The sequence below is a fragment of the Triturus cristatus genome, chromosome 12 (genome assembly GCF_964204655.1).
Source record: "Triturus cristatus chromosome 12, aTriCri1.1, whole genome shotgun sequence".
Taxonomy (NCBI): Eukaryota; Metazoa; Chordata; class Amphibia; order Caudata; family Salamandridae; genus Triturus; species Triturus cristatus.
The window spans coordinates 422,281,189-422,308,901 of NC_140595.1; the positions used below are offsets into that span (position 1 = coordinate 422,281,189).

Consider the following 27,713-nt stretch of genomic DNA (forward strand, 5'->3'; position numbering starts at 1 on the left):
ACACTGCATGCTAATGACCGAGTTTACAGAGTTACAACGAGCGCTATGCTCCTCATTTACTCCTTTTATTTGGGGCTCATTCTCACAGATTCTTGGTTAGTAGTATAATAAATAAAGTTCTAAACACATTTGTGGAAAGAGCCTGGTTTGGTGATGGCAGGCAAACTTTCTCTATTGTGTGTTAATGATCGCTCATTATAGAAGTTTAATAAGTAAACCTCCCAAGTTCGTTCATCCATTGAGTATGTTGATTTTTCTGATTAAATTCTATTGTGAATTAGGCTCTAAAATGCCTTCCAGCATTTGGCTTCATAGGTTCTTGTTTAATGTTGAATATGTATTTTAGTTTCGGAGCTTGGTCCGCCTTTTCGGGATTGCCTGTTTAGCTGTTGATTGCTATGCGCACATCTCCTAGATCTGACGAATATCAGGCATTAGATGTGGTATTTTTGTGTTTCTCTCTCAGGTTCCATAGAGTTGTGCTGCTTTAATGAATTGGACCCTCCTTAGGTCGTTCAGGCTCGCTCACTATGCTCGCTCGCCACAGTGTGCTCCACCACTAATTTTTTGCCCCACCACTTTCAAATGCCACCAGCCGACACTGTAGACCATACAAGTATACCATAGTCGAGTAGCACAGCATGCTCTGCTAATATTTGGTGGCACCACTTGTGGCTCATTCCAATCGTTATGACTGGTCACTGTGGTCTGCCTGTAGGATACACAGTGGAGAATGTATAACGTTTCAAAGCATACATTCTTTACGCATGGCTTTACAACGCAGTCGTTACAACGACCACGTTGTTACCATGAGTGCCATTACATCACAAGTCATATCAACGACTTGCTGTCGGGGCGCGCTGGACTTAGGAATAGTATTAATTTACTTTTCCTACTCCAGTTTGAAAGGTGTTGGATTTAATTTTAAATCCAACACATTCCCTGGTGTTGCACGCCCCCTACAGCAAGTCATTGAATACGACTTGCAATGTAACGGCACACAAGGTAACAATAAGGTCATGGGAACGACCGCTTTGTAAAGGCATGCATTGTGGAAACAGCGTTGTAAATGCTGTTTCCCCACGTTGGATTACTATCATACCTAAGGGGGCCAAAATGTTGCAATAAACAAACACCTTTAATATTAATAATAATAATCTTAAAATTAGTAAGAGAGCTGCCATCCTGTTTGGTACCTTGGCACTACGACAGACAAATGATAAATAAAAACAATGATTATTTTCTATGAGACGTCTCTCACACACTCAACAAAACATATTTATTATTTGTCATTAGAAAGGGCCTGCCCCTAGGTTCAGAGTGCATTTTGAATGGCACGGAGATTTGGTGTACCGATGGCCGATGCCCTCACGTGCACACCACAGTAGTGACAAGCCGATAGAGCCAGCTTTCTAGCATTGCAATGCTTGTTGATGCGTTGGTATAATGACGTCACTCGCCCCTGCCCCTGGCCATATGACAGGAAACAGAACCTCACGTACAGGACTATGAGGGCTGCATCCTGATACCTACACGGCACCAGGTGGGACATTATTCCAAAGGAGCACCACCCTTGACGAAGTAAAGAAGGGTCTGGGCAGATTGAATGCGGGTAGCGTGTGATCAGTGCGGACATGGAGTGCTATGGGCAGTACTGCATGAGATGTGCTGAAAAGCAGAAATGATCACTGTTAGGTTTAAGTACGAGATGGGCAGAAAACATATGACATTACTGTTTCCCTTCTTTAGAAGCATGACTACAGATTACGTGTGGAAGCTAATGAATGCATGAAGAGCAATTTTGTGATATGCCTCAATCTAACATTGCGTATATTACCACAATTCTCCCTACCAGTGTGTGACTACAGGGGGTCGTCTTCTTTCCTCCTGCCATTTCTAGCGGTACCCTAAGTGAAGCTCGGTAAGATTTACTGAATTTATAGCATCAGTACCTGAGCATTTCTAGCAAGGGTATATGCATGAAACCATCACAAGCATGATTTTCTCATATAGCATTGATAGGTGTGTTCATAATACTTTTCAAGGAACAGATGTCTTTAAATCATATGCAAACGTGGATTTCACGAGCAACATATGGAATTGACCCCCACTAGCGGTGATAAAATAACAGATATACAGTCTGCTTCGCGCCATAGGGGGGCAAAAAGGACAAAGGTAGCAATATATATTCTTTAATCATATTTAATCACATTTAATACACCTGATATTCACTTCTGTAACTAATACAAGTATTCTTTTCAGTTTTCACTTGTATTTTTTATTATCTTCACTTACAGACCCTAATAGGAGTATGATTACAGGACCTACCAAACTTAACAAGTAACAGGTGTAGTAATCAGATATCCTAATTGTAAGAGACAAGAAAGGGAGTAAGCACAGGGATCCAACAGTCCTGATGAAAGCCGGTAGAGACACATAATCTGGCAGAAACATGTCAACCTTTTTGCAGAACGGAGGGGTGATGGGTGCTTAATACACTTACCTTACCACCATACTTTGGTAGGGAGATACCTTTTAACCATAACAAGGGAATCCAGGAATACAATTGTTATTATGATATCCCTTAGTTAGTTTTAAACATTGTCTGCACTTATCATTTTCTTGATCCTTTTCCTTATCTTTGTGTTTGTATTCTCTTCCCCACCCAATTGCTCCACCTCCAGCGTTGGTCTGTGCAAAGATGTCGCATTAGCACTATGATGAAGCATGCCACAACTTGTTGTGGGTGAGGGCAGTTTTTACAAAGCATTGCACTTTGCTACTCTTTGCACTTTATCTTTTCTTAAAAAATGTGACTCTGATGTCCTAACTTCTTTACGTGTGATGAGGTTTACCCAGAAGAGGGCGAAGTAAGGTCAATACCCCCTCCCCTTTTTGCTTGTGTGAAGCACTTGAAGTAGTAGCCTATCAATACAAGTGCATACTTTTTTGTTATGCCCTTGCCTGAGAAAGGACCACAAATATCCAAAGCCACTCTTTGCCATGGTTTGTCAGGTAACTTGGTTGGTGCAATGGAAGATTCTTCAGATTGGTGGGAATTGTCACTATGCATGCAATCCACGCAATTCTGTACACACCCTTCCACCTCTCTATCCATTCCTGGCTACCAAAATGATTCCCTCACTCTCCTTTTAATTCCTGACATTCCTCATGCAATAATTTGAGTAACTTAGATCGCAAACCTTCTAGCACCACTAATCTTCTATCCCTGCGCACCACACCATCTTCAACCAAAAGCTATGACCATACCATCCAGAATTGACCAAAATCTCTTTTCAAGTCTAGATTGGATTTAGAAGGTCTGGACAATTCATTCAACAACTCTCTCATAATGTTATCCTCCTTTACGGCCTGTTTCCACTCAACCTCGGTTATGGCACTGTTACAAGATTCAGACACACTGGCCACACCAGAGTCATCACTTGTTTCATCATTCTTGTCCACACACTGCACAGGCAAACAAGATAAACAATCAGCATTAATATTGTGATTTCCAGGAACATCATTTAAAATAAAATCATACCCCTGTAATCTGTTCTCCACTTGGCAATTCTGGGTGTTGCCTTGCCTGCTCCCTTGGTTGTGAACAAATCTGTTAGGGGTCTGTGATCAGATCTTACTTCAAAATGTGTTCTCCACACATAAGTTTTGAAATATTTAACAGCCCACCAGTATGTCAGGACCTCCTTGTCTGTAACTGCATATGTGGCTTCTGTTTCCTTTAGTGCTTGTGACGCAAATGCCACCACACGCTCTTGACCATGTCTTTTCTGCATCAAAACAGCTCCTAAGCCATACGCACTGGCGTCCACTACAATAACACTCTGATCTTGTGGGTTAAAGGATTTCAAAGCAACTGCCCTCACTATTTGTTCTTTGATATCGTCGAAGGCAACATGAAACTCATTTGACCACTGAAACGTGTTTCCCTTCTTCATTAATACTCTTAAAACATGAACCTTGTTGGCAAAGTGTTGGACAAACTTTTAATGGAATTCAGATGGTCCGAGGAATGAGCGTAATTGTTCTTTATCACAGGGCGGTGGTGCCCCACAAATGGCATCCAACAATGTTTTATTTTTGGTTTCACACCCTCCCCTGACAAGATACGTCCTAAGTAGTCAACCTGTTTGACTCCAAACTTGCACTTGCTGACACCCACAGTCAATCCTGCTTCGTGCAGTTTAGCTAAAGTTTTGTCCAATGTTTAATCATGTTCTTCACCGTTGGAGCCCCAAACTAGAGCATCATCTTGAAACACTAAAACTCTAGATACTTTTCTTAAAATCTTCCACATTACTCTTTGGAAAACTTCTAGAAGCTAAACCGAAGGGCATCTGTATGAACTGGAATGCACCCTCTGGCGTTATTAATGACGTAAGATGTTTAGATGCTGGGTGTAATCAAATTTGGTTGTAAGAATTTGACAAATCCATTAAGGAAAAATAAGCTGCATTAGTAAAAGAAGACACCATCTCATTAATGTGGGGTAATGGGTGGCGGTCAACCAAGATATTCCGGTTGAGATCTCTCAATTCTATACACATACACAAATTTCTATCTGTTTTGCATGCCAAAACAATGGGACTGAGCCACTCAGACAACTCTATAGGTCCTATAACCTGTGCCTCACACAATCTGCAGTTCTTTGCTCAACTTTTCTCTGAGCACGATTGGCACATTCCTCACCTTGTGTACACATGGAACACTATTGGGCTTTAATACGATATGATGCTCAAACTTGATTAAACATCCCAGGTCTTCTCCAAACAACTTGGGGTACTTGGCACTCCACCCAGTGTCTTCAGTTATTAACATTTGTTGGGGGTGGTTGGGATCCAAGACAATTCCCAACATTTTCTGTTTGCACCAACCCAATAACGCTCTCCCTTTTTCCACAACTTATACCTTGCTAGCTATTTCCTTGTATGATAACTTACAGTTGATAAACCCCATTATAGAAAGTTTAATGTCACAATATCCTATAGGTTCTATGTCTTGAAGACTCAATTTACACTTGCCGATGATGGTGGAGTGTAACCTTCACGAATTTCATTGGTCATGTCATCACAATCAACCAAAACTTCTACAACATCAATTTCCCCATCTGAATCTTCCCCACTGTATTCCTTGATTTCATGCACTGAACGTTTCCAGCCATCTGGTGAGCCAGACTTGCACATGCGTGAGAAATTAGCCAGTTGTTTGCACTTATAACATCTCACTTTAGTTGCAGAACATCTCTCCGAATCAGCTGCATCTACCACACCTATAGCAAACACAGGTGTGTTTCGGACACGTCCCCTTAATATTCCTCTCATCCCTTTTTTTTACTGTATTTTTTTCAACAATACAAACCTTACTAGAATCACCCTGGTCTCTAGCTTGATCATTACTCAATTCCTCGACTTTCTTAGATGCCTTCTCTATGCTTTTTGCCACCTCAATGTTTTTTTGTAAGGATGTATCTTTTAAATCCAGTAGTCGTTCTTGTATCTTACTCATCCTATTGATAAATTGATCTCTTATAATTTCCTCATGCAGGTCTCCAAACCTGCAAGTTGACGCTAATGTCCTTAACACTGAGATATATTGCTTTACTGATTCACCTGGTTGTTATGATCTTGAAACAATCTGTGCCTCTCTACTACAATGATGACTTTTCTCTCCAAATCTTCCTCTAACACTTTTATGACTTCTGTATATTCGTTAGCATTGTCCCCATGTAGATCTTCGCCCTCTTCGTCTTCATCCCCTTCTTGGTTAGTGGAATTTATCTGGGTGGTTATAGGTAAGGTTTTCAAAACTTTCCTAGCCTCCACTCGTAAATTATTCTTCAATAATGCTACATTTTGGGAAGTCACAAAATCTTCCCCACCAATGGCTTCCAAATATGTCTCAAAGGATTCTAACCAATTCTCCCAAAGCATTCCAGGTTCCCTGGGATTTTGTAGAAATGTTGGGGTGCTATAAAAGAGGAAATATCCAGACTTATTATGATAGTGACCTACTTCCTCAGTGGGTTACCAATGCAGTATTAGCACACAGTTAATCATATGCACATTACATAAAGTTATGTAGTAACAAGCTAATTTAAAATAAATAATGTGGTCACCTCTGCTCAAGATAAAACAGTCATTAGCTGCTTGAAGATTCCTCCTCCATCTGTCTCCTTCTCCTCTTAGGCTCCTCACTGCGACCCTTGCATGGTTTTCTGCTTAGCTAGTCACTTCAGTTCACACTCTACTAACACTGATGGTGCGTCTTACATAATGCATCAGCCAGCAGTCACAGTTGCCAAGGCAACAGTTCTGGCAAACAGGTACTACGCAGTCATGCTCTTTGGCAGTAGTGGTTGCAACGCTTCTGGCACTACCCTCAACGACGTACTTGCGAGAACAGTGTATGTCGACGGAACAAGGTATCTCAGTGCCAGGATCCTCAGCATTCACTGACTCGCGGTCCCTGCTCCCGTGCTCTTCCACCAGCGAAGTGCCTGTATGTATGTCTTTTGAATCACAACAACATGCGCAAGCTGCCAGGCCAAAACCTCATGTTGACTCCTCCGGCCGGTAGCAAATAAGTACAAATTGCAATCTTCCTCAAATCGCTTGTTTGGCACTCGCTCAGCAAACACCATAGTCCCCCAAATCCAAACTTGCTTACCACTAGGCAGTCTGGCTTCCCTTGAACTCGGTTCTGTAAAGGTCTCACACACTTGTGGGTTTCCTTCTGTGTTATCTGACGTGCGAAAGTTTTGCACTTCAGAAGTTTAACATTTGACTTCAGCATGCCGCAGAAATCCAACCACAGATTGCCTAGTGAGTGGCTACAACGACGGCTACAGTCAGTTGCTCCCAGAAGGTCAGGGTTTTTTTGATTCTGGAAGCATAATTCTTCTCCGGTCTAGTCTGCAACCCTGTTGATGGATTTACATCCCATCCTCGTCGCCACTTTTAAGGAGTGCAGACACAGTTATATTAGTAAAAAGGTGTTTTTTCAAGATGGAAAGAACAACCCCTAAACATGTCCTTCTCTTCCAGCAACAGCCATCCAATCCTTCCAGAACCTTGGGAGGCTAGCAACAGTTACCTAGACACAACACAAATAACTGGGATACGTTGGCTTTCATCATATAGACAACCTTATACCCATACCTATATCACCACATAGATGAGCATTTCAGGCCTCACATATTCAATTGAACAATATCACCAGTGAGACAACAACAGTAGCACTAATATATATATATGGTCAAGTTTGAGACAGCCACTTATTAACTCAGCAAGCGCACATCATCTAAGACACATCCACTTAAGCAACACATAGAGGGGGTCATTACAAGCACACATATTTCACAATATGTTCCCATAAATGTCCAATGCAGACACAGACATCTGGCCTTTATTGGCAGTAAATCGTCATAAACACTACTATGGCTTTCAATTATCGTAGATGGTTGCCAAGGCAACATTCTCCTAAATGTATGAACAGCTGTGCCTTCCTGTCCTATTTATTCTGCTCTACTAGTGGAGCACTAGTTTCAGATGCAAAGTGAGTGTACTTCAAGTGCATTCCCATCTTTAGCAGAGGGAGTCTCTTGTCCCTCATCTACAATGGGGATAATGGCAGTTAGAGGTAGTTTTTCATTATGGTGGTGCATAGGGCTTTTTATTTCTGCTCTCACAAAGTGAGCTACTAACCCATTGTGTGAAAGCAAATTCAGTCCCCCATCGCTGGGTCTTTAGAATCCCCTTTGTTTAGTCGGACTTTGTCGTATATGTGTGGGAGTCCATGTCATGAATTAACGGTCCCCTCCATGAGGACAAAGTTCCTGTAGCACAAGAGGGAGGACTCACTTCAGGGTCTTTTCATCACTGTGGACATTATTCCCTGCATGTAGCTGCTTCTGTGGCATGCACCTCAGGATTCATCAGAAACTCTCAAGTAGCTTCAGGCTCTCTGCCAGGCCAAAATCTATCAAGCAACAGCATCTAAGTCACACCTGCTTCGGTACCTCTCAGGGCAGGCACTATTCTCCATCACAACCACTGGACTAAGGATGAGATGTTTAGTTTCATTGTTTCCAGGTCACTTCCAATGATTGTTTGCTGCACTTACCTTTCACCAGTTTAGAAAATGAAGACACATATTCACCAATTTCCTGATGCTTCTGTGAATATGGACCTGAATTTTGAAATTAGCACACCTTCTGATTTGCCCTAGCTTTTCGCCTTTGTCATCAGTTTACAATAGTTGCTTTCACTGTAGAAAATACCTCGTACTGATCTTGACATTGTATGAGGCCTTTGAATATAAACAGGGGGGATAATGTGACAGGCACAGGACTCAGTGTTTCTTTTCTGCTCAAGAGTAGAAGTAATCTTGGACCAGATGACAAGACTGAAGCTTCTTCTTTCTTTCTTGGAAGGAGAGCATCTAGGCAACTAAGAATGGGGAGAAGGAGCCTTGGCTGGGAAGAGAGTAAGCCAAGCCAAGGTGATTGAGACTGCACCAGGGCTGGACTGGAAATAAAAGTCAGCCCTGGTAAAGACGCTCAAATCAGCTGCACACTGGATGAAGTGGTGACAAGATTGGAGTCACTTGAGCAACTTATTCAGCTGTTAAACCCCCCAGCATGCCGCCCTTAAGTAAAAATGCCAGTGTAGCAGAATGGCCAATCTGGCCTATGCCCTACATGGAGGGAAAGTTCATGGAGGCCCAAGACTCATGAGGATCTGCAGCATAACTGACCTGGCCAACCGCAATACCTAAAGATATCATGAGAGAGTCTAGGAAACATTGGAAGGCTGTGTCTGTTGATGCTGCATTTCGCAATTGAGCTGCCTGATATTCACTTGTCTGCCATGTGATTCAAATATCAGGTCCATGACCCTTGGGTGGATAGAAATGTGGTCTGTAAACATTAGGTTTACATGCATTGGGTGCACATATCCCTTATTTCTAAGCATGAGATTAGTCTCCCTAACCTTGGAATCATTTCAACCATTGCAGCTCACAGTTTCTGTGTTATGTGTAGAAAGAGTTGGTATCCCCCTAACCCTAAACCAAAATGCCCAGCTCCCCTTGTGTGCTGCCTCACTCTAAATCGTGAGGTGATCATCTGTTTCCAAGTTAGAGTGACTAAAGTTTGTGAATAACTTAACATGCTTATTCCATTTTGTAGCACTCTTGATACCCTGGACCATGGCAGAAACTTGGTTGGAGTGTTATTGGTCCTCGGAAGTGTGTCCAGTACCCTTATGACAGAGACCGAAGCTAGGCCATCCATCGAATTCCTAGTTTTTGGTCAGTTCGTCTGTCAACAAATATCCTTCCTTTCCATAGTTTATGATTCCCATTTCCCTTTGATGTTGTGGGCTTGTGGATTTGGTGTGAGCACTGCAGTTTGGACTCTTCCCAACGTGAGGGCGATGGAAAACTAGGACAGAGAGCAAACTTAATGTACCTCTGCTTAGCTCCCAAACCCCATTAACTAATGAGTGGGAAATGAAACTCATAGTAAAATATCAAGACTTTCAGAAGAGTGCTGAGGTTTTTGCCATTACTCCTATTGTATAATAATTAATGTTAAGTGGCTAAGGGGAAATCCAGATGTGGGTACCTTGCTCGCTGCACCAATGGATTCAAATTAGCCTGCCAGATGAGGGGTGATACCCCGAAACCAGTCCCAGGATGCTTGTTTCTGGTACAGGGGTACTTGGCTTGGCAGTTCGGGCTTGACTGTTCCCATGGGGAGCACGGTCAAGACTGATTTGCAAACGGCTGGGTCCAAACTGGGGTGACATGGTGAGCAAAACAACGATGGATTAAACCCAGATTTGTGACTGGAGGTGAATGTTTGAAAAGTTTTAAAACTCCATCCATTATTTTATTTTGGGATGTTCCTAGTGAGTCTGCAGTACTTATTGTGCCACCCACTGAAGTAGCATTTTAAACATATTTTAGGCTGCCATTGCAGCCTGTGTGTGCACTTTTAAGCTGACATTTCAAACTGACAAAATAAACATTTTGAGAGGTCCAAACCTTCCTTTTTAATGCATATAAGTCAACTCTTGGGTTCGCACTAAACAGCCCACAGGGTAGGATGTAATGTATTTAAAAAGTAGAACATGTGACTTCAAGTTTCACATGTCCTGGTATTGAAAAACTCTTAAATTCGTTTTTCACTACTGCAAGGTCTGTTCCTCCCATAGCATATCATTGAGAGTTACCATTCTACATTTAAGACAATGTAATATCCAAATTTGAAACAGGTTAAGTTCATTTTTGATGTATTTGGAATTGGAATGAAAAATACTCTCCAATGATAAAGTTGGATTTTAGATTACAATTTTGAAATGGCCACTTTTTGAAAGTAGGCTATTTAGTGTCTGCAGCCTGTCTCTGGGTCACATGACTGGGTGTGGCTGACAGTTGGGCTTTGTGTACTCCTCAATAGCCACACACAATAGAAAGCTTAAGTGTGTCTGAATGGGCCATCACTTGCAGGATGGAAGGGTGCAGCTAGGCACAGTCCTACTTACACTTGCATTGACTATGTCCTACCTCCACACAAAGGTCTGCATACTCACTGTAGTTAGTCTGGAGCCAGGGCAGGGGAGGCAGGAGACCTGTGCACTTCAAACCGAAACTTCTTGAAGCTTCTCCCACTTTAAAGGAGGCACCTGGTATAAATATTGGACTTCAGACACCTATGCTTCAGTACACTTCTGGACCTGTGGAGACTATTGCAAAAAGAACAATTGGTGGACAGAATGCAGAACACTGTCATACATTCACCGAAACCGGTCCTAGGATGCTTGTCTCCGGTCCAGGGAGGACCAGGCTTAGCATTTAGGGCTGGACTGTTCCCATGAGGCACAGGGTCAAGACTGATTTGCATATAGCGAGGTCTAAACTGGGGTGGCATGGTGAGCAAAAGAATGATGAATTTAACCCATATCTCTTGACTGGGGGGGTGAATGTTTTGATTTGTTCTGCATTCCGTCCATCAATTGTGTGTCTTTTGCTTTCTCGCCCTAAATGCGCCGGGTATGCCTAGACGTGGGTCCCTGGCTCACTGTGCCACTGGAATCAAGCTATCCTGGCTGAAGAGGGTGAAAACCTGAAACAGATCCTAGGATGCTTGCTTCCGGTCCAGGGAGGACCTGGCTTAGCAGTTTGGGCTGGACTGTTCCCATGAGTCGCAGGGTCAAGACTGATTTGCATATGGCCAGGTCTAAACTGGGGTGGCATGGTGAGCAAAAGAATGATGTATTTAACCCAGATCTCTTGACTGGGGGTGAATGTTTTGATTTGTTCTGCATTCCGATGATCAATTGTGTGTCTTTTCCTGTGGAGACTATGCCAGGAAGAAGGACTGCTGTACTAATAAAAGGACTGCCACCCTGCTAGACTGCTGCACTGCTGGACTCCTGCTTTTTCTGGACTGCTGCCTCGCTGTATTGCTGCCCTGCAGCCCTTCTGCCTGAGATAGAGGGATTGGATCTGCACCTGCATCTAGGACTCCCAGAGTGATTCCAAGGGCAAGTCTGCTGGCCTCCTATTCAGAGCCACAGGGCCATAACTGGCTCCTTACCACCTGAACTAGCACCCAGACCCAGCTAGAGACAGCCCCTGACCCCCACTCTACTCCTTTAACCCCTTCCATGCGGGGCGGATTCCCCCGCGGTGCTGACCGTTACCTGCGCGGGCGTGGTCATGACGGAACGGTTCCGTCATGAGCACAGCTCAACCGACGCTCATGACGGAACCGTTCCGTCATGAGCGTCGAAGGGGTTAATGAATCCCTTGTTGCTCACACTGCTGGCCAATGTGGAGCTCTGTCAACCTGACTCTTCACGCTACAGCATTGACCGCTTGCAAGGAGCGCCACCGCAAAGGTTCAGTCGTCAGTTCACGATGACAACAGAATCTTGCGCTACAACCACGACCGTCCACTATGTCAGGCCTGCTCTTCATGCTACATCGATGACCGCCCGCGATGCTTCCCTGCTCCTTGCCGCAAACTCAATTGCAAAACTAACTCTTTGTGCTGTACTGAGAAGGTCACTTTTCAGCTGGACTAACCTAGTCCCTGTATCCGACCGGTGCTCCATCACAGTTGGCCTGAACTTGTGACTTTTCCAGGTCTAAAATGACCAGATAGCAGCAAGTGGCACTTTGGGTTTTTTAGCCATATTTTCACTTAAATCTTTAAAACTACATATCTCTCGTTCTACGTATTGGTTTGGCATTTTGGTGTCAAATTATTTATTACATCTTGCTCTATTTTTCTAAATTGGCATGGTATTAAATACATTACACATATAAGTTAAGCCTGACTTCTCTGTGGCAAGCGACCAGAGGTTTGAGCACAGTTTAATTTGGGGTTTGCTTGTGCCTCACCCTGATAAGGATTGTGGTTCCTGCTTGAGCAGGGTTTCACCTCCCTCAACCAGTAACTCAATCAATGAATCCGTAGTTGTTGAGCAGGGCTACTCACACGTGAGGGTCTCAAGGCACTGTGGCGAGGGGGGGAGTGCAGGTTTGACTGGGTGCGGTGGTTCATTCGAAGAGCCAGGTCTTGAGATCCTTCCTGAATTGTGTCAGAGATGGAAGAGCCTGAGGTGGAGAGGCATGGCGTTCCTTTTCCTACCTCACCACCAAATCATGGATCTTCCTCCCATTCTGGTCTTGTGGACCTGATGGCGTTGATCTGGTGGTTTACGGTAAGCGATGAGTTCAGTATGATGCTGAGGTTTTGAGCATGGTCAGTGGGTGTGGGGGGGGGTTTCTAGCTCGGTGGGCCACCAAGAGTCTTCCCAAGTGGAGGTGTTAGGCCCTAGGATGAGGACTTTGGTCTTTTCCAAGTTGAGCTTGAGGCAGCTGCCTCTCATTCAGGTGGCAACAGCCTTCATTCCATTGTGAAAGTTGTTTTTGACGATGGTGGGTTCGTTGGTAAGGGAGAGATTCAGCTGGGTGTCATCAGCATAGGAAACGATGTTGAGTCTATGGCTCCTGGCGACAGCTGCATCAATTTCTTAAAAGTGCCATTAATTTGGTTAACAGGAACATCTGTTATTAATAAAATGCATCACTTTATTATAACACATAAATTACCTTTTTTAGAAGTGGGTAAAATAGCACTTGCTTAAGAATTTTCCTTACATATATATATATAACTATCGACCTTGCCACTTTCGTACAATCTATTGAAAAAATACTCGGAAGAGAATAAAAGAATGTTTGCTTACTTGGTTGTTATGTCCGTTTTGCTTATCTTATTTGAGGACTCTACTGACACTATGTACCTTAGGCATGACTGAGGAACGAGCGTAGGCAAAAACATCAGAACACGGATGTCAAAGAAAAAAGGGATGTTTTCTTTTCTGTTAAATGCATTTTAATGTGCTTTTGTCAGCACTCACTGCCCAGTTCTATTGAGCTGTTTGCTGACTGATATAAGATGTACCATAGTCCCTTAGGAATTCCAATAAAGGTGGAAGGATATACCCAAGCAGCTGGTAAGAGCACAGTGAGACCAAAATACTCCTCTGGGCTGATCCAAAATGTGATTGACAATGTGTAGGAAAGTGGAATATTATGTGGTATAGGTGAGTATCCTTACCAAGCAATATTATCAAAATGCCTCAAAGATGATTCTTTGATTCACAAAGTAATCTTTACCTCAGTCCTGGCAATGTGGCAAAGAGAAGTTAGGCATTACTAGAGGAACATGTGTTAAGTATTTTACTGTATAATGAGGGTTAAAAGCAATTGACAAGACTTGAGAAAAATCCAACATCAATTTATAAACATAGAGTATATGTTTATGTAATTTAGAAACCAAAATGAACCAAATAGGATACATATAACCAGGGTTATGGATGTTCAAATTATTAGAAAATAAATGCATCAAATGGTGCAGACAATTCACATTGTGGTCAGTGGGAAAATCTGCTAGTGACAATTGGTCACTTAGGGGTCGAGTTACATTGTACCATCACAGGGTAGAGGCCTTTTGGGTCCCAAGACCTGGGCCCAAAAGGCAGTTAAATTTTACCTGGCCCGCGGAATCCGGGTGCAGTGTTTGTCCTGGTTGGCAGTGGTCTTTAAACAATAGTTGCGCCCAAGTTGCTTTTAGTATATGGATGAACCCACCAGAAGGGAATGCAGATACACAAGAATGGGGTCATTGCTGACATCGGTTCCAGGTGTCCTGAAGTATCCTCTTAATGTAGCATTAAGGGGTCAGTTACTTTACCGTTAACCAACAAGCCTTAGTAGCAGTAAAAGTAACAAAAAGTAACTTCAACGTCTTGTCGTCTAGGGGAATACAGTAGCAGCTTGAAACTTCTTTGAAAGCCAGCCTACCATTCCCAAAATGCACTTCACAATTTACGTTTGGGCAATCCCTTGGAGGGCCAGATGGATGTCAATGCTTTAGATGCAGAGCGTTGTTTTACCTGCACTTTGCAGGGGACTGGTCCCACCAATCTAGGGAGAGTCTGATGGTGCTCCTGGCTTCCACAGGGATCCCTCTCTTCTGGAGTGTTGAGTTTTAGACAAGGACGAGGGTCATTCACTCAATTCCAAGTCTGTTGCCTCAGGGACACAATATCCCTCTTTTGCTTTGTGATGGTGGGCAACGTCCTGTTGTTGGTGGCACAACTCTCTTATTTGTCCTTCTTTGAAGTAGATGGCTCAGATCTGAGGTTCTGGAGTCAGGGTGGGCTTAAATCCTAGATTTAGGGGAGTTAGGAGTATGGGAGCTAGTATCCAATGGACAGCTAGTTCCTACAGTTGTCTGCTCTTGAGATGACCACATCCTGTGGTGTAGGTCACCTTTTCCACCCTCCTAAAGATGTCAAAACGTAACTTCATGTGCACAGATCAGTTTGCTCACTCAGGAGGTGTGGCTAGCCTTCCTGGAGGTGTATACCTCCTGCGCACCTAATTTCCTGCCTTGCCAGAATCCAAGCACACCTGGGGCAAGGGGAGGGATGTGTCCTCCTCATGGGGACAGCCCAGATGCATGTCAGAGACAGTGCAGGTTTTGCGGCTCACCACTCTGATGTGTCGCTTCACTAGCCTACTGACCTCCTACCTGCCCAAGCCTTTGTTCTGACTCATGGAAGTGCTAACTCTACCTGGCAGGAGGTCAGAAACTGGTCTTGGTGGTAGCTGGGGAGGGAAAACTCGGGCTTAGCAGCCAAAACATTACAGCTAAGGTAACCAGGTGGGTAACCACTAGGTAGCTACCTGGGTGCATGCCAGCCTTCCCTTGGCACCAGATACGTGTCGGCTTTTAGGGAGAGAGCACTTGCACTAGAGTCTGGTTGGCAGGTTTCAGAGCACTGTCAAAGTAAAAAAAAACAGCATCTAGTAGTCCAAGTGGGGGCAACATGTGGGGGGACATTGCAAAAAGTCCTGTTTTCTTACACAATGTCTCAAACTAATGGCTGTAGATACTGGAGCAAAATCAAGCAATTGATTAAGAAGGCTAACCCAAATCCCTTTAGAGTAAGTGTAGAATACACTATGAGCCATATTTATACTTTTTCCACACAACGTAGCAAGACACCTTGCTGTGCTGTGTGAAAGATAGAGGGCAGGAATATGCCATATCTATCAAAATATGGCACATTCCTGCCCTCTCCTTCTGCTGGCACACTTTTGGCTACCTAGTGCCAATGCAGGCACTCTTGCGTGCCTGCGTTGCAGGCAGGACTGTTTTTGTTGAGGAAGGGGCACCTTCCTGCACAAAAATCCTTTGAGGCTTTTTCCTTTTTCTACAGAATGCATCACACTTAGAAAGAGGAAAATACGAGGAGAAATAAAGGCATTTCTCCTTGTTACGCTTCCCCTGGTAAGGTGTAACATATTGATGCATTCCCGGTCTACCACTCATGATAAATCTTAAAATGCACCGAAATCCATGGGTCGATGTATGGGAACATCCATGCTCCAACCATGGATTGCCTCCCTGGGGCAGAGAAATCACAAGGTATCAACTTGCACTGCCTTGCGTTACTCTAGATTTACCAAGCCACGCAGGGCCACATAGGTCTTGCGCTGCTTGGTAATTCTCATTCTAGGTTTTTTGTCGCCCGCATCCCCTAGCATGGCACAAGGGCAACGTGAAACCTTTGACATTTCTGGCCCTATGATTGTGATGATTGGTGCAAGCATCCTACAAGTCAAACCTAAAAACAGCAAGTGCACAAGAGGTGTTACGTGTCCTAACAATCCAAGTATATTTCATGGGCCTCCTGTGCAGAATGCAGTTTATGACACAGATGAAGGAAATGACTCTAGTGTACATTTAACAAGGTGCCACAGTAACATAGAATGATTCTTGTGGACTCATAAAAAATGATTCAAGCAATATAATTTGCACAATCGCAATAAAAAGAGGGTAGAATAATGGCAGAGGGCAAGGAACCACCAACACATTTGTATAATTATGACTTGTTTTATAAACACAACAGACTTATTATATACATTGTTTAAATTTACAATAGAACAGATATTTGTGCACTGTGTCCCAAAGTGAAAAATGGAACCTAATCGTAAGTGACAGGGTGTATATTTATATACAAGGTTTCCATAAATCTTAAAAGGCAACCATTCTTGTATAATTTTTTTGTAAACAGCAACTGTATATAATAATACGCGCTGGGCAATGGTTCGCTCTTTCAGCTTGTCGATGGCGTTTTGACCCTCTATAAATATGGGGTCTCCTCAGGACTAGTGATGCAGGGACATCTGGATTGCTTAATGTACAGCCTTGTGAACTAGTGATGTGCCACAAGTGAGAAGTGAAAGGGTATTACTCACAAGACGACCCGTCCGGGTACTCAGTGTGAGGAAAGGCTGGCAGTCAGGGGTACGGTTTGGCCAACCGGCTCTTTTTTACGTCAACTCGCTATAGCCATACCGGTATGGTTAATCCCTAGTAAGTTCTGGAAACAGTGACAATGCACTGTGTAGGTCTGGATGATATTCTGTGCGCGATGAATCACAGCATCTGTATTCCCAAGGTGTGTGAGTCAGCTTCAAGGACGGTACAATGACAGTCATTTGGGCGGTGCTCAGAAGGCGACCTTATCCCTGAGGTTTAGTGGTTGTTTAGTTATTTATTATTATTATTATTTGTGCAGTTTTATATAGTGCAAATGTGACCCACAGGTACTGGAGCGTTTCCATGAGCACTAGTTTCCAGCAGCGGCTCCTCCTCTAAGGAAGAGAAGTGTCGCCCCTCTGCTCACCGAGCAATAATAAAAAAAAATGATAATAACACAATGTTATTAGCATTTTATTTTACCACACTACCTCACTTTGTTGAGGGGCAAGGCTGGTCTGTTCATAGCAGGGGGAAGAGTAGAGGGCACTTTTTAAGTGTGCATGGCAGTATGGCCATTAGTGTTGGGTCGACCAAACAGTCATGCGCACTTAGCATGTTCTCCACCCGGCTGTAATGCACAGCCTGGATGGAGAACATGCCCAGGCTTCCACTCCCTGTCTGAGTCTCCAACCAGGGCCCTCAGACGAATCATGAGACTGTTGTCATACTGGTGCCAGCAGCGTCGTGATTGGCTAGGGGATTCTGGGAGCCTGTGTGCTTCCCAATGCCAGGAGAAAAGAAAAGAACAGAGGAGAGGCGGTGGCTGGCTGTACCAAGGTAAGTGCTTTTAATTTTTTTATTTTGACCCCTCCCTGGCTCACCACCCTGTTCTTTAGCAGCCGCTACTGCTAGTTACATTACACAATATCACATTTATATTTAGATTTTTTTCAATTGAGGGAATTAATTTAACTAAAGTCGACTGACTCCATAGATTGGTTTGCTTTTTTTGACTGATGTACGTATCGCACATTCTGTAAACATAACACGTTGGAGCACATACCTTTGGCTGAAAGTAGGGTTGGTTGCATTTGAGAAATCTGAAGGTTTGTGTTTTTGGAAAAGTGAGGCCGTTCTGTGGTCACAGAGTTCCACCGTAATCTGCGTGAAAGGAAAGGAAAGTTCAGCCAGGAGCTAACAGGGGCCCCTGCAAACACCTGGGGCTCAGGGGGGCCCTCAACTGTTTAGGGGCCTACAAACACTTAGAGGGACTCCACTCTGCCCAAGGCCAATGAATATTTGCCAGGTATGGGAGACTCAGGGGCCCACTTCACATTCTTCAGGGGGGGCCATCACTATACCTTATGCCACTGACTGCAGCCACTGCGGCACACTTGTCTGGCTTGATTTATGATGGACTACTTCCACAAGACACTCCATGCACCACAAGAAGAAGGGCCTTGAAATATTATGTTTGTTGGACTGGGACAAAGAGACGTGCCAAAAGCATTCAGCTTATTGACTTTGGTTGGGAAGTTGAGGGTACATTGATTGAGGAATCAGAGTAGATGGTGTGTGGCCCCAATGCTAGCGCTTTATTGATGCCTGTGATTTATTTGCAGTTATAAGTAGATGCTTCCCTCTCTTTAGTCAGACTTGACAGATTGTGGCCTTTGAACTCCAAGCCAGCTCTGTTCAACAGTATTTAACAGTCACTTCACACACTAAACAGAGTAGCTGTGTACTTTTTATGTCAGAGTGAGGGGAAAACTTAGTATGCTTTTGACAACTTCGAGTTACAATAAACTCAACAGCATCCATTGTCTTCGACACTCACATATCTAGTCAAATGAGTAAAGTTGAATTTAGGTGGCTAGTATTCTTATAAATTGCTCAGTGGTTTCCTATATATGTAGCTTAAAGTCATGGTCTCTGCTCGTGAAGAATCTCTCCTACATGAATATGAAAGAATAAGTGTAGGGGGGTGGAGTATTATGTAATTGAAGCTGGTTAGGCTTCACTGTGCAATACTCTCACAATACCCCAAACATGGCCCTTGGATTCACAAAAAAATGCTTAGCTTGCTTCTGGTAGCTTGTCAAAGAGAAGTCAGGCTTTAATAGAGGAACATGTGTTAAACATTTCAGCATCATGGACGATAAATAATTGGCACAACTCAAAATAAATCGGATCCCAATTTATCAAAATAAAGCAGTTTTTTATATAAATTTAGACATCAAAACAAAGATAATTGAATAACTATACCTTCAATTATGCATTTGAAAAACAATATTAAATCAGTGCAAAACAGTAGAACAAAATGTTATAATTGTGGTTAATGCAAAAATCACTTGTTGGTAACTTGCAGGTCAAGCTTATTGGAACCGTAGGAAGGTAAAGGTGATGCTGGTTCCAGGACTGAGCCACAGCAGTTAGTTTGATTTTACTTACTTTGAGTAGCCCGGTTGCAAAGTTGTTCTGACTGTCCTTGGTGCTGAAGCGGGAGCCTCCGGACAGCTGGTTTTATCGCATTAACTGTGCTGGTGAGGAAGTGGGTACAAAAAGTCGACAACGAGGCCACTGCTGGCATTGTATGAAGGGGTTGTGATGTTCCCTCGAGGTGCAGCATCAAGTAAAGGTGGTGTTTGCTGGACTGGCCACCAACAAGCCTTGGCAGTGGTAAGCTCAGCAGAAATGTATTTCGACGTCCAGAGGGCCTAGGGAAAATAGTAGCCACCTGAAACTGGCTGGGGTAAGGACTATGCTTCCCACAATGCTCTGGACCATTTACTTTTGGCTGTTTTCTTGAAGGGCCCGTTCGCTAGCGATTCTTTGGTTCTGGCACGTTGTCTTTACCAGCAGTGTGCAGGAGACTAGTGTCCCTAGACAAAGGCAATCTGGAGTTGCCTTTTGCTCTCAAATGGGTCCCTCTCTTTTGAGGAACTGGTCTTGGTCAGGGACGAGTTGCAGTTGTACAGTTCCAAAAAGGTTGCAAAAGGTGCAGAATATCATGCCTTTGGTTTGTGCAGCTCTTGTTGTCACAGATTTGGGTCTCTTCTGTGTCCTTGTTGCAGGTCAGATCAGAACTGAGGATCTGGTGGCAGGGGTGCCCCTTTAATCCTAGATTTAGTGGCATTAGGGGTTTGGGTTCAAGTGGCCAGTAGACTACTAGCCCCAGAGGCTAATCCACCCCTGAAGTGACCACATCAGGGGGCATGTGTCACCTTTTCCACCCAAAACCCTCTATTCTACCACTACTAAAAATTGCAGAATCGTTTTTTTAGCTGAACAGACTAGGTAGCCCAACCGAGGGGTGTGCCTAGCTTTCTGTGGGTGTACACCTCCTGAGTACTTAATTGAGTGCAAATGTGCCTGGTAGCAGGCGGAGGGCTGTTTCTACTCTGGGAGAGAGCCTGGTTGCATATAACAGGCGGTGAAGGCTTTGAAGCTCAACCCCTTGATGTGCCACTTCACAAGCCACACTGTCAGGGAGGGAGGTGTGACCTCCTTTCTGCCCAGGCTATTGTTTTTGACTCCTGAGAGAGATCACACATCCTGGCAGGGGACCAGATTTCTGTCTTGGCAGGAGTAGCTGCGGGCTGACAGCCAGAGCACAGGAAACCACCTTGGTGCATGCCACATTGTTCTTGACACGAGAATTGTGTCATGGGTGATGAGGGACATTGTTTAATACCAAACATGACATATTTTGGAGGTACCATAATTGAGCTGGCAACCTCCAGGCTGCTCAGGTGGCATTCCATGTTATCCTATGAACCTCTTATCACTTATAGCAGCCCTTAATGGAAAAAAGACTACTATAGGGACTCATAAGCTTGCACTTATATGTCCTCAAATTTAATCTAATACAACCTGCCTCCTGGGCTCTGGTGGCCTTTCTTAGGGGTAACTGGAATATATTAAAAAATAGTGCTTGACTTTGCAACAGACAGTGAGGGCAAAGCCGAGTTCATGCAGTTTGCACTGCTCCTGTAATATGCATTAGCAGGCCTGCTGTCATCTGTTTACTTGGGTCACTCAGGGTGGCACAATCAGTGCTTCAAGCCCTGGTGACCAAATTAATTCTCATGCCCTGGGTACCACTGGTACCATTTACTTATAAGGAGGTTACAGTCCTTGCCAATTGAGGTTGCCAATTCATATGTATCAGTTTTAGCCAGAGAGAGCACTGGCACTGGGGCATGGTTAGCAGGCTTCAGTGCACTTTCAGAGTCAAATACCAGCATCTAGTAGTCCAAATGGGGACAAAAAGTGGGGAGACACCTGCAAAAAGCCTGTTTTTCTTACAATAAGGGATACATTTCGTGCCTGAGGAATGAGACGGATGGTCCCTAGTCAACACAGCACCATTTTACCTCATCCTGAATTGCACTTCTGACAAATAAATGTTTTACTGTTAGACGCCCATACTGCTTTCTCTTGGAGTTAAAGTGCCATTGCTGTAACCATCATTTTTTATTAATATTGCAGTACATCTTTCCTCCTCTCGATTTCTTCTCTTTGGATATCCTATTTTCATTTTGACCGTCACTAGTCTTTTGAGTTGTCTTGATTCAGATGCACTTAAACTCAAAACTGGCATTGGGAAAACCTCACAGATACAAAATGCATTCCTGGTATATTTTCTAGTGTGATGCTACTTGTTGGCTATGGTATCAGCTGTAGTATTCTGCGAACTTTAGGGTCACAGTTATTAGTTATGGTTGGGATCACTCAATTAGTATCTGATATTTCCAAGGTTTATGTAGTAAGTATTTATTTTTACTGAGCTGAGTATTATCTATAGAATATAAAATATAAGCACTTTGATACTAAGCTTTATATGCAAACTGAAATAATAAATGCTTCATCTTCACTATCACATCCATAAAATTTAAATATGATCACACTCAGATAATACTGTGCATCCGTACATTATTGACTAAATTAATTATTTTAGAAATTGTGTAAGATTCAGAATCTCTGGAGGTTACAAGAGTGTGGTTAAAGTAAATATGGAACAAACTTTGATTTCATAATGGCATATGTATTTTTTGGTTTCATTCATACACTATTCATCATCTCAATTTTTGGGCAAAAACGTGCAGATGATAGTGAACGCGACTGGCTGTGAAACCTTGGACTCCGCTGCAATAGTGAACTGTATGAGGAAGAAGACAGAAGAGGAGATCATGGAACCAGTTCACAAGATGGTGAGTGATGCTGTTGAATTTTTGGCTATTACAAATGTGGGTAATGTGCTGAAGTGTAAGCTGCTTTGTAGCAGACGCAAAAAGCACATTTAATTAACATAGTACAATAGGTTACTATGAGGATTTAAAAGGAACAAGTGTAAAAGATCAAAACGTACCAAAACAGCTGAATAAAAAGAGAAAGTAACAATATAAAAGTCCAACACCAGTCTATAAAAATAGGTTGTATTTTATCTTGATGACAAAAATCTATGGGAGGGTTCCCAAGATATGAATTTTCAAAGGAACAATACATCACAGCTTTTCACTCAATGCATTAAATTGTAAACAACCAGACTCATGGTTTAGGTTTAGCCACAACAATTGCCATGAAAATGCCTATATGGGTACTGTTGTGGGGACCAACTTTCATATGGGGCAAGGCACAGTGACCAATAAGGTCTAGATGAAAATGTACTTTCTGGTTTGAGCAGTCTCCAGTCCAGTTCCAGGGCCAATGAGCAAACCGCAAAAGTCCACATACAAAGGATGCTGGATGCTGAGAATGCTGAGCTGGTGTTGAGGGACTTCCAGTGGCCACCCCTTGGTCAACCTCCAGCAGCATGGCTGTTGAGTTTTGGATGGTGTGCAATCTTCTTCTGACCTGGTTGGTATTCGATGCATAAAGAGTGGATTCATAGCTTAGTCTGCTGTTGATGAGGGCTTGGGTGATCATTTTCCTGGTGTTGTCCGGTAGCCACTTCAAGATTTTCCTCAGCATTCTTAGTGTGTTGCAGCAGGCAGAGACAACTGCATTGACTTGGGAGGTCATGTCCTGTTTGTATTATATGATGATTCTGAGGTTTTTCGCTGGCAAGCAGGACTTGGGGTGGGTCTAAGGTTTGTGGGCCGCCAGTCGGAGTCCCATAGTGAGGCATGTGTCCTGAAAACTACCACCTCAGTTGTGTCTGATTTCGATTTGAGGCAATTAGGTTTCATCCAGGTAGCTACTTCTGTCTTACATGTGGTGAACGTGTTCCTTGTGCTGGGTGTTTTATCTGAGAGGAACAGTATTAGTTGCGTGCTGTCTGCATAAGTAAGGATATTCATGCTGTGAACTCGGATGACATTAGATAGTAATGTAGATGTTTAAGAGCATTGGGCTGAGCGAAAAGTCCTGCGGGACTCTGAAGCAAAAGATCTTTTTTGCAGAGGCATTGGGAGGGCATGTTGATGGTTAGTGAGCTTCCGGTGAGAAGGAGCAGATCCATTTGAGGGCCTTTCCACTGTAAAAATGACAATGTCGGGTTTTTACTGTCAGGACATGTGAAGTTAATAAAACACATGTCCAACTTTTTAAAATCAAGCACTGTGCCTTTAGGGCTCCGTAGGTCTGCCCTAAAGGTGACTTATAAATACCAAAAAGGAAGTTCTAGATTTTGCCGTTGGTTTAAATGGCAAAGTCAAGTTAGTAGCATACAAGCTGATCTCTGAGGCTGGCAATGGCAGGTTGGGAGTCATGCTTTACTTTGTCACACTTGTGGTGGCACAAAAAGTGCTGCAGCTTACAAGGGGTACTTAACTTGCAGGCACTGTGTTCCCCTTGTAGCATATACTAGGGACTTATAAGTAAGTTAACACGCCAATTGTGGGTGAGCGAATTAGACAAACACCCGGTTAAGGGTAAGATCACTGGCACTGAGGCCTGTTTGCCAGAACTCAGTGCACTTTCAGAGTCAAAATACCAGCAGCATCTGTCAGAAACAACTTTGAGTGACCATGCAAAGATAGACATTTCTTCACATTTACATAGACCTTTAAAAATAATACCCAGAGGCATTTATAGTGCATTTACATTTTTATGTTAATCTTTTCATTGGTAGAGATCTCACGAGTCTCCTCTTTCCAGACCTACACCATGCATTGCTGTTCCCGTACAATGATACCCAAATGGCTATGACAGTGCACCTATACCGTATTCACACAAGTGCCACAGTAACAGTACTAAGACACCTGCTGAGCTCCCCCAATACATGTTTATTTTGACCTGAAATGAATGCCTATGTCAGTACTGAGAGATCTACTGAACTCTTATAAAGCTTCCTTACTCCAGACTTTGAGCAGTCACTGCTTTCTTATTATTGAAACACCTGAAGAGCTCTCAAAAAGCATCTCTGGCATGTCATGCAGTGTACACTTGTGGGAAAGCTGGAACCCACACTCCTAAATAATCTGACTCAATGGTTTTTTAAGCAGCATGAGAGGTAAAGAGAAAACATCTAGATTTTGAAAGTCCACATTATCAAGTAAGAATTCAGGTCGACAGCTAAATTCAAGTTAGTTGGTTTAATTCAAATTCTGAAACAGATTAATGTACACCAATTTGAGCATTATGGTGTACAAATACGGAGTAAACAGAATGAAACTGAATCTCCAAAACCGATTCAGTTGGTATAACAAGATGAAAAATAGATCACCGCCGCATATGTTTTCAAAAGGCAAAATTGCACGTTGAATTGCATCAAACTTTCTCATAAAAGCCCAACAAACCTCAAACTATCCCTACTCTATCTTAAAGTGAAGATCCTATCCTAAAATAAGCTTAGCAGAAGTGGGGGAAAAGGTGTAAACTGTTAAAGTCCAATCAGGTTCATGTAACATGAAGCCACGGAGATCAAGATGAGATCTGTACTTCAAGGCATCCTAACGCAAAGTGTCAGCTGTGCCTTACTACATTACAACACAGGCAATCACTGAATTAAGGCACCTCCCATAGTGCCACTAATAAATTTCTATTTCCAGCACACTCCATCTTCCTTTCTTTGCCTCCATGTTCACACGCTGAAATGTTTCATACGTCCTTGGTGCCATCTTCTTCTCCCACAAGAACTTGTCCCCCATCTGTTAATGCAATTCTCCTTCTCAGGCCACTCTATCTACTAGGAACAATAACATTTTCTCTCAACTAATGAAGCCTTGTTCAGCTGCAGTGGGAACACAATATTCCGAAACGCAAGAAAAATAAGAATTCAAACAATAGCTGAAAAATACATTAGAAATGCTTTTCAGGCCTACAGTTAGGCTAAATTAACTATGCACAGGTTGCATTATGTGAGCACTTCTACAAGCCAATAAGCCATACTTTCATCATATATTTCAACAGTTATAAATGACAAGTCGTAATATACCAGTATTATGAGTGTAATATGCCAGTATTATGAGTGTAATATTAAAAAAATCAGTAAACACATGAAAATCATGTTAGTCACGAGGATACGTAATCAATTTGAATTCCTCTTTCTTCTTCTTAAACATTAGTCACGCAGAATATATATGTGAGTACAAACTAACCGTGATTATAACACACTCCTACCATAAATTCAAAAAGGGGCCCAAACTATTCTCCTTCACTTGAATATCACTGCTACATTACAAAATACTCACAATGCACCTCTGCATCGATATGCAGTCCACACATGGTGATATCCTCAGAGATCTCAAAGTGCACCATTATCCTGACATGCATTATGCATTTGAGTGCCAGTACTGACTCATTCACATTGGCCTGCTAGGGCTCTTCCATTCCCACCAGCTGTATGCCTTGGTTTCCAGACAAAGAGCTTTCACAAATCACCTACTCCCAAGATCACCTTATGCACTTGAATCAAAAGGCTGAGTCACTCACAAGGCTATCCTAATTCTCCTCTTACTTGACTTAATGTGTTTTGGTTTCTCATTATATTCAGGGCTCTTCGATCACTGTTTACAATTGTATTGGGCTAAATGCGAAATTATAAGTCACTGTTCTCTATATGGAAGTGATATGTCAGGGGTCACTCCACCTGCTTAAGAGGTTTTTATAAACTTCTGGTTCTCAAGATTGAATTCAGAAGGGGTCAAATTGTCCTGTAATTCTTCTAAATTTGATAAATTAGTATCATTGAGCTCGGAAAAGTAAAAGCCCTCTCCTTAACTACCGCATGGTAGGTAATGCAGGTTAAAAGCATTATAAACAGTCTCTCATTTTTATCAGTATAAAACAAGTGCTTATATAATGCAGTGTAAAAAGTTATAAAGACATTGTACATGCCTATTAAAACATGGAGTGCTCTTTGCACAGTATGCAATTAACCTAAAATGTGCTCGTTCGGAAGGCCAAGAGGTCACACTTTTTATCCCTCTCATCTAGTTCAGGAACCCACAGATCACCTCAGAGATATCTTTATTGCCTGTGGGATTTATTAGTAACATTTCCAATACAAATAAATCCGAGGTATACATGCAGACAGTCATCCCTTCGGCTCAATCATCCCTATAAACCTTCTGCTTTCTTGGAGGTTCAACACTTTTTCAGTTCCAAAAAGTAGTGGGCAGATTCAGTGCATATTACAAACAAATTGAAACAATCCAGGATGTCGATCACAACTTGAAACAGTGGTCAGTGATTTAGGTGGGCTAAAAAATGTGGTGGGGGTCTCTACTAGGGTCACATCCAAAGGAGAGTATGAGCTCTTCCTAGAAGCATAGCTTATGTAATTATGGATGTAGCTTAAAACAAATAAACTAAAATCCTGGGCTTCATGCAGCATGCCACCTGAGCAGTATTTGGTGCCTTTCTTGGAGTGTTGTGTTATTCCTTCCAGACATATTGAACAACAACGGACCTATGTCTAAAACCAGAGGCATTGGCAATGTGGGTAATTGTACAAACAATGTGGACGTACCCACTGGAAGAGAAGAAGGGTTTCGTACTCACTCTGGTAGTAAGCAGTGCCACAGAACCATTAAGTTTTGTTAAAAGACCCCTCACAAACCAACCTGGTTGGTGTCATGCTTCATCATTTGGGTCCCAACCGGGTGGCCGAATGCCGCCCGGTTGTGCTACAACACCTGATTACAGCAGAGCTGGTATGGTGTGTTGGTGTGATGTGAGATGTGCAGATTAAAATTATCTCTGAGAATCCTTGCCAAATGTGTTTATTTGTGGCGGCTCAGGATATGGTAAAATCCAAGAGCGCAACTAATGGAGTTGTTTTGACTCGTAGTTGTCTGTGATAGGTCTACATGTTTCAGCCCCTGAAAGAAAAATAGAGTGGGCTTTCATCAGGTCTGTGTGAAAATAAGGTGAGTGAGTGGCAAAATATGGCCACGTGAATATTTAAAAATCTCAACACACGCGCTAAGGTGTGTTGGAGAGGACGAGGGGAGTCAATACTTACGACCCCACTTGTTGGAACCTGTAAAGGATGAGACAAGACAAAACACAAAAAGGAATAAAGAAACACCATAAAATGCAATCTTTTTCGTGATCATACGCCTGTCTATGTCTATATAGTGGGCATGGCAGTGAGTCCTTGTAGTCTGGTAGCCTGGTGGAAGGAGTGCTATATAATGGAAGTAGCATATGGCAGTTAAATTGGCTGTACCATGTGAGAGAATAGCATGGTAGTCAGCAATGAAGTGATGATATCGATAGCGAGTACTGTGGAATATATGCAGCATGCTAAGGATGTCATCATGTGGGGCAAGCGTTGCCCAGCGATGTCCCCCAATTGCAGAATAGCTCTGCGGTATAGGTGGAGTGCTTCATGATAGCCAAGGTGGCTGGTGTGTCGCCTGTGGCACAAGTGACCGGCACTGATTGCATC

The 27,713-nt window shown here is 43.0% G+C and overlaps 1 protein-coding gene across 2 annotated transcripts in view; it reads left to right on the top strand.

Moving 5' to 3' along the window:
• The window catches only part of LOC146776048 (fatty acyl-CoA hydrolase precursor, medium chain-like), a 289,608-nt gene that overhangs the window by 67,304 nt on the left and 194,591 nt on the right, over positions 1 to 27,713 (top strand). For both annotated transcript variants that reach the window (XM_085639390.1, XM_085639389.1), the window contains exon 8: positions 21,982 to 22,086. In XM_085639390.1, the coding sequence (XP_085495516.1) occupies positions 21,982 to 22,086 (105 nt within the window). The remainder of the gene's footprint in view (positions 1 to 21,981; positions 22,087 to 27,713) is intronic.